Below are 16,685 nucleotides of genomic sequence, written 5' to 3'. Positions count from 1 at the left end.
AACTCGTGAAGTCATTCTGCCGCTCTACTCTGCACTAGTTAGGCCTCAGCTGGAGTACTGTGTCCAGTTCTGGGAGCCACATTTCAAGAAAGATGTGGAGAAATTGGAAAGGGTACAGAGAAGAGCGACAAGAATGATTAAAGGTCTAGAGAACATGACCTATGAAGCCAGGCTTCATGAACTGGGCTTGTTTAGTTTGGAAAAAAGAAGATTAAGGGGGGACATGATAGCGGTTTTCAAATATCTAAAAGGGTGTCACAAGGAGGAAGGAGAAAACTTGTTCCTCTTGGTTTCTGAGGACAGGACAAGGAGTAATGGGCTTAAAGTGCAGCAGGGGAGGTTTAGATTGGACATTAGGAAAAAATTCCTAACTGTCAGGGTGGTCAAATATTGGAATAAGTTGCCAAGGGAGGTGGTGGAATCTCCCTCTCTGGAGATATTTAAGAACAGTTTAGATAGACATCTGTCAGGGATGGTGTAGACGGAGCTTGGTCCTGCCTTGAGGGCGGGGGGCTGGACTCGATGACCTCTCGAGGTCCCTTCCAGTCCTATTATTCTATGATTCTATGATTCTATGAAGCGCTGTGCGGTGAATTTCAGCAGGTGCTGCCATTTGAACACCCTCATCTTCTTTTGTCTTCTTGGCTTCTGCTCTTTCCTTTAGCTGCGGGACCATTAATGATATCGCTTCCGGATCCCTCAGCACCATCTGCTGCAACAGGCTGGAGGGCCGCTACGTCACCATCGTCATCCCGGGCAGGGAGGAGTATCTGACCCTGTGTGAGGTCGAGGTTCTATCTCAGGGCTGTGTCCCACCACCAGGGGGTAAGAAGCCGGCACAATGTGACTGGAAACCTGTTCCCTTTCATGTTACACTCCAAACCCTTCTGCACCAGCCTTTGCCTAGTGAGGCAGCAGAAACCCTGGGAGACTCTTCCCTTCCCACTGCTCTCCGGGGTGTGGGCTGTAGCCGGCAGAGGCAGGTGTAGGAGGCTCCATGTGAACATCGAGTCCCATCCCTGCCTTGGGGAAAATCATTTGCTGGGTATGGGGCTGAGAGGCGCTCTCTCTGGGCTGAGACCCCAGCACCAGCCTTTTCTCACTCCCATTCCCTGGGTCTCTGGCTCCCACTGAGAATCTGACTCTCTCGTGGTGCCTGGTTTGTGTGTCCCAGCCAGGAGGTGGCTCTGGCTCCGTGTTGGACAAAGGTCTTGTAGAGCCCCACCCTTTCCGGCAACGGGCACGTCCCACCTCCCCTCTTCTCGCCCTCTGATTCCAGCTCAGAACCTGGCGCTGGGACGTCCGGCCACTCAGTCATCCACATTCGTGGATAAGCTTGGAAGAGCCGTGTCTGGAAGAGCCGTGGATGGGAAACGCAATGGGAAGTGGGAAGAAGGCTCCTGCAGCCACACCCATTTCGAAACGGAGCCCTGGTGGAACGTGGACTTGGGCAGCCGGCAGTCCATCTCCGTGGTGATCGTGAAGCACAGAGAAGACGAGTGCTGCGGGGGGAATCTGAAAGGGGCCCAGATCCACGTGGGAGACTCCCTGGTGAACTTTGGCAAGAACAACCCCCTGTGAGTTGCTTCCCCCTTGTCTGCGGCGAGATGGGTCCCATTGCCAGCCGGGGCCAGGGTACGGCATTTTCACCTCTTAGCTGCCTGTGGCTGTGAGTGCTTTACGGGTGGTGCGGGGCATAAACGCAGGTAGGGCCGGCTGGGGCATGGCCCTCCCATTTGGCCCACCCAAGTCTGCCCAGTAGGGCTCCGTTCCGCCCATACAGGTAACCAGAAAGGGGAAGCCACCCCAAAAGGCCATGTTTTCTATTTCCCCATGCTGAGGCTGGACCAAGGAATCCTAGACCAGAGCGCAAACCATGGCAGCTGCTCTCCAGAGCCGCATGGCGTTACTCTGTGATCTGGAGAACCTGCCATTGCCTGGCAAGGGATTTCTGCAGGGAGCAGCTCCCCCTTAGGAACTTGGCACTTGTAGGCCCTCCCTCTGGATCCTCTTCCCTCCCACACACCTCTCCTAGATTGCCTTTCCCGGGGCACTCCCTGAGCAAAAGAAATAAAAGAAACTATTTCTTCACTGTCAACCTGTGGAACTCTTTGCCAGAGGATACTGTGAAGGCCAAAACTGTAACAAGGTTCAAAAAAGAACTAGATCAGTTCATGGAGAATAGGTCCCTCGGTGGCTATTAGCCTATGTGGCCGGAGATCCAGCACCATGTTCTGCACGTCCCTCTCCTCTGTTTGCCAGAGGCTGGGAAAGGGTGATGGGATGAATCACACAATGATTGCCTCTTGTGCACATTCCCTATGGGGTACTTGGCATTGGCCGCTGTCAGCAGACAGGACACCAGGCTAGATAGCCCTGTGGTCTGACCCAGTCTGGTAGTTCTGAGGTTCTTACATCCAACTCAGATGTATTTGCCCCTGCTACAACCCACTGCCCTCCCTGAGCTGAGATAGAGCCCAGGAGTTCTAATGGGGTCTCTCCCCTCCGCAGAGTTAATTAAAAAAAGGAAGTATATATAGTAGAATTTGAGACCCCACAGTATCCCATAAGTGACTTGCCACAAGGCACCAGAATATGTTTCAGAGCTGAGTGGATCTAATATCTCTTTCCTTTACATGGGAGTTAGACAATTCTCCACATTATCAAGATGATTTTGCATTTTCTTCCTTTCTCCTCTTGCATAAAAAAGCCTTCGCCTGAGCTTACTTGATTTTATACATGCATTTTCTGAAAATACACTAACTGTAAGGTCTAAGGTTTAAACACTGCAACTCATTGTAATCTTTGTCAAACTTTACAACTTTGTAACTCTCAGCAACATTGCTTTATAAGTTCAGAAACTTACTGTAAGCTACAACTTTGTAATCTTTTTAACGCTCAGCCACCTTGCTTATAACTTGCTCTAAACTGCATTCTCCCCTGAGTGAATGAAGAGAGGGGTGTGTGTGTGTGTGTGTGTGTGTGTGTGTGTGTTTGAAATTGCAAGGCTGAGGCTGGAGCACATGATGATGAGTCATCAGAGACTGCTGCTTTGCTGGATAAAGGGAAGTCTGGGCATGCTCCCTGGCGAGGAGGTGGATGAGTCACAGGAGCCATTCAGACACAATATACGGAGAGAGAGCACATGGCCAAAGTCTCTTTTTCTTCCCCTGCTCCTGAGAAACTCCTCTCTACAGCCAGTGTCTCTCCTCCTCACCAGTTCCCCAGCCATGATCCGCAGACAGACCCTTCAGGATCCACATGTCTTGGCTCCTTCTGTAACCCATATGCCTGTGGGAGTGCCCGAGGGCAGGAATGAATGAATATATGAGAGAGAGAGAGACCCACCCACACCCCGTTTAGTTTAAACTTTTGGTGGCAGCTCTATTTTCTTTAGTGGCAATAAACCCATACCCGTGTACCCCTGGGTAGTTTCCAGTGGGAATGTGTTGGAGTAACAACTCCCAATGCTCTTACAACCCCTCCCAGCTTGGTTTCACCTGCACATTTTATAACCCTACTATGGGCACCAATGTCAAAGTTATTAATGAAAATATAGAACAATACCCAACACAGGACAGATCCCTGAAACTTCCTTGCTTCCAGACACAGCATCAACTGTTGTTAACTACTCTCAACATGTGTTTTTTTTTTCTCAAAACACTTGTGCATCCACCTGATAGTAATTTAATCTAGACGGTCTTTCCCTAATTTGCCTATGAGAAGAGTGTCACATGGGATTCTGTCAAAAGCCTTCAGAAAATCAAGACCTATCACAACTACCACCCCTCCCTCCCATTAGGCCAGTAAGCATGTCAAGAAGAAAATCAACTAGGTATGGCAAAATTCATACATTAGCTATGGCTTATCCCCCAGCTGCTTTTACACTGTTTGGTAGTTTATTTCAATGTCTTATGAGTTATTGAAGTGGCACTGTTTGTTCTAGAAACAACTTTTTAAAACAATGAGTAGTCCCATGGCGCCTTAGAGTCTCATATACGTATATTATCATGAGCTTTCATGAGCAAAACCTACTTCCTCACATGAGAAGATTTTTGCCACTTCCTCTTTGTTCCCGATTTTCAAAGTGAGGGATTATGTTTGCCCTTCTCTCGTGCTCTGGGACCTCACCCGTCCTCTGTGAGTTCTCTGTGAAAGCATTAATAGTTCTGAGATTGGCTCTGCTACTTCCTTAGGTTCTGTTGGGTGAATTTCATCAGGCACTGCGCATTTGAATCATCAATCTTGTTTTGTCTCCTTGGCTTCTGCTCTTGTCTTTAGCTGCGGGACCATCATTGACACCAGACCCGGATCCCTCAGCACCATCTGCTGTAGAGGGTTGGAGGGCCGCTACGTCTCCATCGTCATCCCGGACAGGATGGGGACTCTCATGCTGTGTGAGGTTGAGGTTCTATCTCAGAGCTGCATCCCACCACCAGCGGGTAAAGAGCTGATACAATGTGACAGGGAACCTCTTCCCTTTTATGTTATACCCCAGGCTCCTCAATGCCAGAATCTGCCTAGTGAGACAGCAGAAACCCTGTGAGCATCGCCCCTTCCCACTGCTGAACTGGGCATGGGCTACAGCTGGCAGGGGCAGGTAAGGAACGCTCCATGTAAACATTGAGCTCCCTGCCTGCCTTGGGCAGCAGCTCCAGCTGGGTATGGGACATGGTGGCCTGAGAGAGGCTCTCTAGACTGAGACTCCAGCACCAAGCTGCTGTCGCTCCCGTTCCTCAAGTCACTGGCTCCCACGGTGAACCTGGCCCTCACACAGTCCCTGGTTCGTGTGTCACCACCGGGAAGTGGCTCTGGCTCTGCTGCAGAAAGGTTTTGTGGAGCCCCACCCTTTCTGGCAACGGGCACGTCCCACCTCCCCTCTTCTCGCCTTCTGATTCCAGCTCAGAACTTGGCGCTGCGACATCCGGTCGCTCAGTCGTCCAGGTTTTTGGGGACTCAACTAGACGCGATTGGAAATGTCGTGGATGGAAATCGTGATGGGGATTTTAATCACGGCTCCTGCAGCCACACCCTGTATGACACAGAGCCCTGGTGGAGGGTGGACTTGGGCAGCCGGCATTCCGTCTCCATGGTGATCGTGAAGAACAGGGAAGACGAGTGCTGTTGGGAGAGGCTGACGGGGGCCCAGATCCGCGTGGGAGACTCCCTGGCCAACCACGGCAAGGACAACCCCCTGTGAGTTGCTTCCCCCTTGTCTGCGGTGAGATGGGTCCTTCCAGCTCAGCACTGGGCTTGGGTCTCATTTGCTGGAGGGAGCCTCAGCCTGGTGCCTTCCGCTCTGAGCAGCTGGATGCTGGGAGTGTTTCCCAGTGGTGCAAGGGCATAGCCGTGGCTGGAGTGCGGCCCATCCACTTACCATCCTGCCCCATCCAAATCTGAGCTGTAGGGCTATGTTCCCCCCTGCAGATACACAGAAATGCGGGGCAGGAATCCACCCCCAGGGGCCATCCCTTCCTTCCCCCCATGCCGAGGCAGGACCAAGTCACCCTAGACCAGAGCACAAACCACGGCAGCTGCTCTCCAGAGCCGCATGGCGTTACTGTGTGATTGGGAGCACCTGCCACTGTCTGGGGAGGGATTTCTGCTGGGAGCAGCTCCCCCTTAGGGGCTTGGCACTCGTAGCTCCCCCCTTTGGAGCCTCTTCCCTCCCGGACCCCTCTCCTAGGTTGAATTTCCTGGGGCGCTTCCTGAGCAGCTGCCCTGAGCCCTGCAGTGCTAGGAGCTTCCTCTGTGATCTGTGCGTCCGACTGAGCCCCACAGCCCTGCCCTAATGCCAGGTGCCAAGTAACTAACTGGCCACCACGCAGCCCTAGAGCACCACTGAGTGGGCCTTGGGGGGAGCTGCAGTTCCTCATATGTGGCCAATGTGTGAATTCAGCGCAAGGTGCTCCAGGCCTCAGGGTCTGGGTGTGAGCTTTGAAGACCAGAATAGCTGGACTGAAGGAGCTATGGGAGGCAGAGAGGCACATAGATGAGACTTTCCAAGAGCAGTCCCACTTCTGGACAGGCAGCCTGTATGCTGCTGAAGAGGCTGAAAGTCTCAAGGAAGGAGCAGAGGGAAATGAAACCATAGCTGGGACCTCCATTCCTGATGATGGTATTTGTAATGGGAGATTCGACATTAGAAACATAGAGAGCTGGGTGCATGACGACCAGGAGAAGTGCCTGGTGACGTTGCTTGCCTGGCATGAAGGTTGCAGATCTCTTGAGACATAAGAACGGTTGTACTGGGTCAGACCAAAGGTCCATCTAGCCCAGTATCCTGTCTGCCGACAATGGCCAGCACCAGGTGCCCCAGAGAGGGTGGACCGAAGACAATGATCAAGCGATTTGTTTCCTGCCATTTCTCTCCAGCCTCTGACAAACAGAGGCCAGGGACACCATTTTATCCCCTGGCTAATAGCCTTTTATGGACCTAACCTCCATGAAATTATCTAGCTTCTCTTTAAACTCTATTATAGTCCTAGCCCTCACAGCCTCCTCTGGCAAGGAGTTCCACAGGTTGACTACATGCTGTGTGAAGACGAACTTTCACTTATTAGTTTTAAACCTGCTACCCATTAATTTCATTTGGTGTCCTCTAGTCCTTATGTTATGGGAACTAATGAATAACTTTTCTTTATTCTCCCTCTCCACACCACTCATGATTTTATAGACTTCTATCATATCCCCCCTCAGTCTCCTCTTTTCCAAACTGAAAAGTCCCAGTCGCTTTAGCCTCTCCTCATATGGGACCCGTTCCAAATCCCTAATCTTTTAGTTGCCCTTTTCTGAACCTTTTCCAAGGCCAAAATATCTTTTGAGGTGAGGAGACCACATCTGTACACAGTATTCAAGATGTGGGCGTACCATAGTTTTATACAGGGACAGTAAGATATTCTGGGTCTTATTTTCTATCCCTTTCTTAATAATTCCTAGCATCCTATTTGCCTTTTTGACTGCCGCTGCACACTGTGTGGAAGTTTTCAGAGAACTGTCCACGATAACTCCAAGATCTCTTTCCTGATTTGTCGTAGCCAAATTAGCCCCCATCATACTGTACGTATAGTTGGGGTTATTTTCTCCAACGTGCTTTATTTTACACTTATCCACATTAGCAGGGCTCGCCAAACCGCAGTGAGCCCCACTCGCCAGCTGCGCTGTCCAGAGATCTGCGCACGCGCACACCACCCGAACCCGGCTCTTCCGGGTTACAATCTACTCGCCACAGGTGAGTAGATTGTATTATTTGTCGAGCCCTGCACATTAGACATCTAGATATATATATTTATAGTGCTAGGGAGAAGCCAGTGGTTGTGGTATACGTAGGTATCAATGACATATGGATGGATAGCTGTGTGTTCATTATGCTAATGAAGCATGGGATATTTAAATCCCATCTTCATTAGCAATTTCGGTCGCCTACATTTGCATCCCTATTTTGAAATAGAGTCCCCCTATGAGCAATAACAGCATTTCACGATCTTGTTGATCAATATTCGCACACCCGGTCACAAAAAGATTCCTTAAACATCTTCAGAACCTGTACCCACCTCCTACGGTTCTACCCATGGGACTTGAACCTTGTTTCAGTCTCCTTGACCAGACTTCCCTTTGAACCTATGGCCATTGTTTCACTCCCCTTCCTTTTTATGAAGGTCTCCTTCTAAGTTTTCTTGGGATAAGAGGGAAAGTCCTCCCATGGATTGGTAATTGGTTCAAAGACATGAAACAAAGGTGGGAATAAATGGTCGGATTTCAGAATGGGGAGAGGTAACTAGTGGTGTCCCCCAGGGGTCTGTCCTGGGACCCATCCTATTCAACTTATTTATAAATGATCTAGAGAATGGGGTAAACAGTGAGGTGGCAAAATTTGCAGATGATACCAAACTGCTCCAGGTAGTTAAATCAAAGGACATGATAAAGAGCTTCAAAAGGATTTCACAAAATGAGGTGACCTGGTAACAAATTAGCAAATAAATTCAGTGTTGATAATTGCAAAGTAATGCACATTAGAAAACATCATCTCAGCTATATGTATACAATGATGGTGTCTAACTTAGCTAACTCCATTAAAAAAAGTACAGAGAAGGGCAACAGAAATGAGGAGGATTACTGAACGCACGCCATCTGAAAAGAGATCAAACACGTTGGGACTTTTTAGTTTGCTAGAGATCACTAAGAAGGAGCTATAATGGAGGTCTATAAAATCACAAAAGCGACGAAGAGTCCTGTGGCACCTTATAGACTAACTGAAGTGTAGGAGCATAAGCTTTCGTGGGCAAAGACCCACTTCGTCAGATGCATGTGACATGCATCTGACGAAGTGGGTCTTTGCCCACGAAAGCTTATGCTCCTACACTTCAGTTAGTCTATAAGGTGCCACAGGACTCTTCGTCACTTTTGCAGATTCAGACTAACACGGCTACCCCTCTGATACTATAAAATCACAAGTGATGTGGAAAAACTGAGTAAGGAAATGTTATTTACTCCTTCAGATAAAATAAGGACTAGGAAAATTTAAACAACAATGGTCCTGTGGCACCTTTAGAGACTAACCAAAAGTATCATGAGCTTTCATGGGCACAACCCACTTCTTCAGATGACAAATATGGAGCACGATAGCTACCTTCCGGAAACCACCGACTTCCTGAGGAAACTCTAGAGTATCAGTGATCTTCCTGAAAACACCAGCCTGGCCACCATGGAGGCAGAAGCTCTTTATACCAACGTTCCTCATGATGACAATTACTGTCCATCAGAAACATCATCCCCGATGATGCCACAGCACACTTGGTGACTAAGCTTTGTGATTTTGTTCTTACTCACAACTATTTCCAGTTTGGGGACAATTTGTATCTTCAAGTCAGTGGTGCATCCATGGGCATCAACATGGCCCCACAATATGCCAACGTCTTTCTGGCTGACCTCAAACAACGTTTCCTCAACTCTCACCCCCTAGCATCCTTATTCTACTTACGCTACATTGACGACATTGTCATCACACAGACCCACAGAAAGGAGACCCTGGAAGAGTTCCACAGGCATTTCAACAACTTCCACCTCACCATCAACCTCAGCCTGGACCAGTCCACACATGAGATCCACTACAGTACAGCTATACGACGGCCATATTTGCACCGGAAACCTACTGACCATCATACTTACCTACATGCCTCTAGCTTCCATCCTGAGCACATTACCCGAACAATTGTTTATAGCCAGACCCTAAGATACAACCAGATTTGCTCCAATCCCACAGACAGAGATAGAAGGCCTCCGTCGGTCAGTTGACCATGGATGACGTATCCTAGTTCTCGTCTTGGTTCGTGTCGAATTGTCTGGGACAGCGTCAGGGACAGCGTTGTTGGTGGCTGAAAAGGCCAATCCGGGACAGGCATTCTTTGCCGCAGAAGTCGCAGCTATAGGTGGTTCCCTGGCTGTTGTTGTTGCGTAACTTCCTGCGGGCTCGCTTTTCTTCTGATGCACGCATCATGTTCGTTTCGCCTGACTTGAGCTGTGTGGTCAGGGTGCCCCTCCACTTTGGGCGGTCTGCTGCGAGGTCTTCCCAGGACTGCGTGTTTATGTCGATGGCTTTCATGTCCCTCTTCACGACATCTTTAAATCGCAGGTTCGGGCGCCCTGTGGTTCTCTTCCCAGATGCCAGTTCCCCGTAGAGGATGTCCTTTGGGATCCTCCCATCCTCCATGCGGCGTACATGGCCAAGCCAACGCAGGCGACGTTGTCGGAGCATGGTGTACATGCTGGGGAGGCCGGCTCGAGTCAGAACTTCGAGGTTGGAGACTTTGTCTTGCCAGGTAATACCCAGGATGCGGCGCAGACCTCGTAGATGGAAGGCGTTCAGTCTCCGCTCTTGTCTCGCGTATGTGGTCCATCTCTCGCTCCCGTACAGCAGGGTGCTGATGACGCAGGCGTTGTACACTGCCATCTTTGTTGCGGTTGTCAGCCTGGGGTTGGTCCACACTCGGGTTGTCAGGCGGGCTAAAGTAGAGGCTGCCTTCCCGATCCTCTTGTCGAGCTCAGCGTCAAGGGAGAGATTATCGGTGATGGTGGAGCCCAAGTACATGAACTGGTGGATGACGTCAAGCTGGTAGTCGTCTACTGTGATGGCTGGTGGAGGGACAGTGTCCTGGCTTAGGACGTTTGTTTTTTTCAAACTGATAGTCAGCCCAAAGTTTTTGCAGGCCATGGAAAAACGGCTCATGAGCGACTGTAGTTCTTCCTGGGTGTGTGTGACGACTGCTGCGTCGTCGGCAAATATCATGTCCCTGATCAGCGTCTCGCGTATCTTCGTCTTGGCTTTGAGGCGAGAGAGATTGAATAGCTTGCCGTCCGATCTGGTGTGGAGGTAGATTCCTTCCGTTGCTGAGCCGAAGGCATGCTTGAGGAGCAGGGCAAAGAAGATCCCAAACAATGTGGGGGCAAGAACGCAGCCTTGCTTGACGCCGCTGCTGATGCTGAAAGGCTCGGAGCAACTGCCGTTAAACTGCACTGTTCCTTTCATGTCTGTGTGGAAAGATTCAATCAAACTCTGCAGTTTTGGTGGGCAGCCGATCTTGTGAAGGATTTTGAAGAGTCCGTCTCTGCTGACCAGGTCAAAGGCTTTGGTGAGATCAATGAAGGAGACGTCCAGGGGCATCTGCTGTTCTCTACACTTCTCCTGGAGTTGTCGTAGGGAGAAAATCATGTCTACGGTTGACCGTTCTGCGCGGAAACCACACTGTGACTCCGGGTAGACACGTTCAGCCAGCTTCTGCAGTCGGGTCAAGATGACCTTAGCAAATACTTTGCCTACGATGCTAAGAAGGGAGATGCCTCTGTAGTTGTTGCAATCACTTCTCTCGCCCTTATTCTTGTAGAGGGTGACGATCTTAGCATCCCGCATATCCTGCGGTACGGCTCCTTCTTTCCAGCACTGACAGAGCACTTTGTGAAGAGGGTGCAGTAAGGAACACTTGCACTGTTTCAGCAGGTCTGGAGGAATCCCGTCGCTGCCAGGGGCTTTTCTTGAGGCCAGTTTATCAACAGCCTTGCTGAGCTCTTCTACTGTTGGCTCTGCATCAAGTTCTTCCATTATTGGCAGGCATTCAATGGCATCTAATGCTGCGGAGGTCACCGTATTCCATCTGGAGTAGAGGTCGGAGTAGTGTTCCACCCATCTCCCCAACTGTTGTTGCTTGTCGGAGATTATTTCTCCAGTAGACAGAGATAACACTTACAGGATCTCTATCAGGAATTCTTAAAACTGAAATATCCACCTGGGGAAGTGAAAAGAACAGATTGACGGAGCCAGATGAGTACCCAGACATCAGCTTCCTGAAGACAGGCCTAACAAACAAAGAAAACAGACCACTAGTCATCACATACTGCCCCAACTTAACTCCCCCTCCCCCAGGACATCATTAACAATCTACAACCTATCCTGGAAAACAACCCCTCACTTTCACAGGCCTTGGGGGACAGACCAATCCTCGCCTACAGACCCCCACCCCGCCAACTTGAAACAAATTCTTTCTGGCAACCAGGCAGCACACCTCAAACATACTCACACAGGACCCATCTGGTGCCAACTCTGCCCACGCACCTATACAATCAACATCTTCACAAGACCCAACCACGTAAGCCACCACATCAGGGGCTCATACAAGTGCCCATCTGCTAGTATGTTCTATGCCATCAAGTGCCAGCAATGCCCCTCTGCCATGGATGTTGGCCAAACTGGACAGTTGCTACGACAAAGGATAAATGGACACAACTCAGATATTCAAAATGGTAACACACACAGACCTGTGGGAGAACATTGTAACTTGCCCGGCATTCATTAATGGATTGAAAGGGGGCTATTCTCTTAGGGTATGTCTACACTACCCCGCTAGTTCGAACTAGCGGGGTAATGTATGCATACTGAACTTGCTAATGAAGCCCGGGATTTAAATTTCTCAGGCTTCATTAGCATAAAGCCGGCGCCGCCATTTTTAAAAGCCAGCTAGTGCGAACCCCGTGCCGTGCGGCTACACGCGGCACGGGCTAGATAGTTCGAACTAGGTAGCCATTCCGAACTATCTGTACGCCCGTGCCGCGTGTAGCTGCGCGGCACGGAGTTCGCACTAGCCGGCTTTTAAAAATGGCGGCGCCGGCTTTATGCTAATGAAGCCTGGGAAATTCAAATCCCGGGCTTCATTAGCAAGTTCGGTATGCATACATTACCCCGCTAGTTCGAACTAGCGGGGTAGTATAGACATACCCTTACAGAGTAATTTCAGGGATCAACCAGAGAGTCTGGGGAACTGGCCTTCATATGCTGATTTGACATTATCTCTCATGGCTTAAACAAAGACAGGAACTAGATGGGTCATTATATTCAACATCAAATGAAATTAATTGGTAGCAGATTTTAAAAAAATAAAAGGAAGATTTTCTTCACGCAGTGCACAGTCAACCTGTGGAACTCCTTGCCAGAGGATGTTGAGACTAGGACTTTAACAGGGTTCAAAAAAGAGCTAGATACATGCATGGAGATGAGGTCCATAAATGGCTATTAGCCAGGATGGGTAGGAATGGTGCCCCCAGCCTCTGTTTGTATGGAAGTGGATGACAGGGAGGATCACTTGATTTCCTGTTGTGTTCCCTCTCTCTGGAGCACCTAGCATTGGCCACTGCTGGCAGACAGGACACTAGGTTGGATGGACCTTTGGTCTGACCCAGTCTGGCCGTTCATATGTTCTTCACAAATCCACATTAGCTATGACATCACTTTATCATCCTCCTGCTGCTTTCAGACTCTTCCACAAATGGTTCCAGTGTCTTCAGAGGTATCTAATACGGGCTGGCTGTTCCTGTCTTTGAATATGGGGAATATGGGAAATTCTAGACCAAAGTTTGCCCTTCTCGAGTCCCCGGGGACCTCCCCCGTCCTTTGTGAGCTCTTTGAAAGCATGAGTAGTTCTGAGATTGGCTTGGCTACTTCCCTAAGATCTGGGGGTGGATTTCACCAGGCTCTGTGCATTTGAACTCATCTAACTTGTTCGGTCTCCTTGGCTTCTGCCCTTTCCTTTAGCTGCGGGACCATCACCGACCCCAGTCCCGGATCCCTCAGCAGCATCTGCTGCAGTGGGCTGGAGGGTCGCTACGTCACCATCGTCATCCCAGGCAGGGCGGAGTATCTCAACCTGTGTGAGGTCGAGGTTCTATCTCAGGGCTGTGCACCACCACCAGAAGGTAAGGAGCCGGCACAATGTGAACGGGACCCTGTTCCCTTTCCCGGTATATACCCCAGTCTCTTGAGGCAGCAGAAGCCCTGGGAGACGCTTCCCTTCGCACTGCTCACCTGGGCGTGGGCTGCAGCTGGCGGCGGCAGGCGGGAGTGGGGGATCCATGTGAACATCGTGCCCCATCCCTGCTAGGGGAGCAGCTCCAGCTGGGTATGAGACATGGTGGCCTGAGGGAGGCACCAAGCCCCAAGAGACCCCAGCGCCAAGCGTTGTCACTCCCCTCCCCCGGGTCCCTGGCTCCCCCGGTGAACCTGGCTCTCAGGCCGCGCCTGGTTTGCGTGTCACCTCTGGGAAGCAGCTCTGGCTCCGTGTGAGCGACAGGGCTTCTAGAACCCCTGTCCAGTGGCACAGGGCAGGTCCCACCTCCCCTCTTCTCTCCCTCGGAGTCCAGCTTTTAACTTGGCGCTGGGACGTCCGGCCACGCAGTCGTCCACGTTGGCGAACACGACTGGACAAGCCGTGGCTGGTAGGGCCGTGGATGGAAAACGTGATGGGCTGTGGGAACAAGACTCCTGCAGCCAAACTCATCGCGACATGGAGCCCTGGTGGAACGTGGACTTGGCCGGCCGGCATTACGTCTCCGTGGTGATCGTGAAGCACTTGGAAGACGAGTGCTGCGGGGAGAGGCTGCAGGGGGCCGAGATCCACGTGGGAGACTCCCTGGTGAACCACGGCAAGAACAACCCCCTGTGAGTTGCTGCCCCGTTGTCTTCAATGAGATGAGTCCTCCCGGTGCGGGCGCAGGGGCTGGGTCTCATAGCCAGCCAGGGCTTCCCCTCCGAGCTGCCTGGGGCCGCGAGTGCTTTGCCGGTGGTGCAGAGGCCTCGCCACAAGTGGGCCTGGGTGGGTGTGGCCCAATCGGTTGGCCTGCAGGCCCTCCCAAACCTGCGCTGCAATGTAAGTCACTGGGGGTACATGACACCCGATCTGCCCCAAGGTTCATCCCCACTCTACCCCCACCCCCTCTGCCCTCTTCCTACTCCTGCCCTGCTGCTTCCTGCCCCGTTCCACCCCGTTCCCTGGATGTGTCCCTCCCCCCTCCACCTCTTTCTGCCCCTGCTCCCACTCATGGGCAGCAAGTGAACTGGCTGTAGGGGGAGGCTAGTCCCAGGCTCCGTTCCTTCTGCCTGAGATCCTGCCCCCCTTTTGTGTCACTCCCCCACCAGCTCCCAAAGCAGCCCCACTGCCTCCGCCAGCCCCAGCACCCGCAAACCTGAAGCCCCGGGCAGCACCAGCCCCAGCCTGCCCACGTCCCATGTGGCCGGTCGTCTGGTGACATCCGCCCCAGCCTAGGCCGCAAAGAGCAGGAAGGGGTTGGGAGTTCGGGCCCTGCGGGGGGCAGCGTGTGGACAGGTTTGCTAAATGGTTGAAACAAAAATACCCAACATCCCCCCCCCAAAAAAAAACACAGGGAGAAAATTCTGATGAAAAAAGAAAGAGGGGAGAGACCAAAGTTGTTGAGCAAAAAAAAAAGGTGGGGGGGACTCCAAGACTTATTAAGCAAAAATATATATCTATATATGAACCTAAACCAGCGTGTCCCCTTTAAGAGTGAGTGCAGGGATAGGAACAGCCTAAGGACAGCAGCAGGGGCAGCAGTCACTGGAGTGCTGAGCTCTTTCCAAACAGATTGACCCGACCTCTATTGTCTTGAAGCTCGATGAGTCCAAACCAGTGAGTACAAGCAGCAAAATGATTGAAACGCTCCTGTGCATCCTCAGTGGGATGAGCCAACATTGCAGAGTCATCAGCAACCAGGAGGCCAGGGGCAGTTGTGGTGAAGACTTTGGTGCCACCCTGAGGGTGGAAAACGCTTCTATTGGGGTGGGACTGAGTAGGTAAGGCCAGTGCACCATCCCTGAAAGCAACTAGCAGCACCATGGAAAAGTAGAAGCTGAACAGGAGAGGAGGAAGGTCACCTCCTTCGTTTGCACCATTTGACGCTTCAAAAGATGCTGATGTCTCCCCGTTGTTACGGACGTGGCCCAGCAGGTGGCCATCAGGAAAGGACCGAATTCCATTGAGTCAAACATTTTCTGGACAGCTGATTTGCCCAAGCACCTTCCAGAGCCTTTTCCGTTGGCCGTGTCGAACACCTTGATCAGCTCGATGAAATTCACGCAGAGAGCCTGATGTTGCTCCCTCCATTTTTCTTCTGTCTGCCTGGATGGGAATATCCTGTCGGCAGCACCTGGCAGCAGGAAAGCCACACTGACTTGCAGGAATGATGCCAGTTGTGGACACACGTAATGACAGCTGGTTGTAGAGGATGCAGACCAGGATCTTCCCAGCTGTAGATAGTAGCAAGATGCCCCAGTGGTCCCCACAGCAGCACAGTCAGCTTTTCTCTTGTATAGGTGTACACTCAGGGCATCTCCAAAATCCTGGGGGACCTGCCCTTTCTCCCAAACGGTAGGGAAATCGTTTTTCCTAATATCCAACCTAGACCTCCCCCACTGCAACTTGAGCCCATTGCTCCTTGTTCTGCCACCTGCCCCCACTGAGAACAGCCTCTCTCCATCCTCTTTGGAACCCCCTTCAGGAAGTTGAAGGCTGCTGTCAAATCCCCCCTCACTCTTCGCTTCTGCAGACTAAATAAAACACAGTTCTTCTTCAGGGATGTCCCCGCGGGTGCTCCACTATGGGTGCTGGGCTTGCCCCTGCGCCGCAGACGGAGACTTGTCAGTAGCAGTATCCGGCCGGACCACGCATGTGCCGCAGGCTCGCGGCTTTCGCGCTCTTTCCGTCGCGCGGTCCGGCCGCCCGCCAGTTCCTCTTCAGCGCCTCAGGCTGCAGACGCCTGTACCCGCGCTCCTCTCTCCTCAGAACTAGACAGCGTCTAGTTCTCCCTTTCTACATAAAAAATCTCCTTTCCCTCCCTCTCCCCTCTCCCCCATAAAGTAAAAAACAAAAAAAACCTTTTCTTTCAAGAGGGGAAGGATCACCACTGCCTAAGGCTCACCTCCGGAGCCAGGACAGACAGGGAGAGGCGCCTCCGTATGCTGCTCTTTGATACAGCCCTGCAGCCGCAGCAAGCTGACTTCAATCAGCAGCCGCTTAAGCGCCGGGCTTCCTCCGCTACTGCGGGACTGGAGAAGAAATTGACCTTGTCCCCAGCAAGATCCCTGCCAGCTGCCTTGAATGGCAGGGACAGCCAGGCACAGACACCGGGGACCTCTGGCATTCCGAAGCCATGTCCCCCTGCCTCAGGGGCTTCCAAGTCTAAGTGGCCACGGGAGCCTGCAAAGACGTCAGCTCCCCGGCCGGCTTCAGTTCAGCCGCCGAGAGCAGCCCCGGACCCGATCACGGCACCAGCCGCGACAACCGCCCTGGCACCGCCTTCCAGTAGCTGCGCGGTGCCGGACCACACGGCGCCGACCAGTTTTGGGGCCG

The 16,685-nt window shown here is 51.7% G+C and overlaps 1 protein-coding gene across 1 annotated transcript in view; it reads left to right on the top strand.

Annotated features, from left to right (window-relative positions):
- The window catches only part of LOC112547122 (uncharacterized), a 118,666-nt gene that overhangs the window by 32,595 nt on the left and 69,386 nt on the right, over positions 1 to 16,685 (top strand). Inside the window, exons 11-16 of the mRNA XM_075923072.1 lie at positions 665 to 825; positions 1,280 to 1,577; positions 4,282 to 4,442; positions 4,902 to 5,196; positions 13,079 to 13,239; positions 13,684 to 13,981. Coding sequence (XP_075779187.1) covers positions 665 to 825; positions 1,280 to 1,577; positions 4,282 to 4,442; positions 4,902 to 5,196; positions 13,079 to 13,239; positions 13,684 to 13,981 — 1,374 coding nt within the window. The remainder of the gene's footprint in view (positions 1 to 664; positions 826 to 1,279; positions 1,578 to 4,281; positions 4,443 to 4,901; positions 5,197 to 13,078; positions 13,240 to 13,683; positions 13,982 to 16,685) is intronic.

Source organism: Pelodiscus sinensis, chromosome 2, assembly GCF_049634645.1.
Source record: "Pelodiscus sinensis isolate JC-2024 chromosome 2, ASM4963464v1, whole genome shotgun sequence".
Lineage (NCBI taxonomy): Eukaryota > Metazoa > Chordata > Testudines > Trionychidae > Pelodiscus > Pelodiscus sinensis.
Note: the sequence above shows the minus strand (reverse complement) of the source record. Positions and strands in the feature narration are given on the sequence as shown.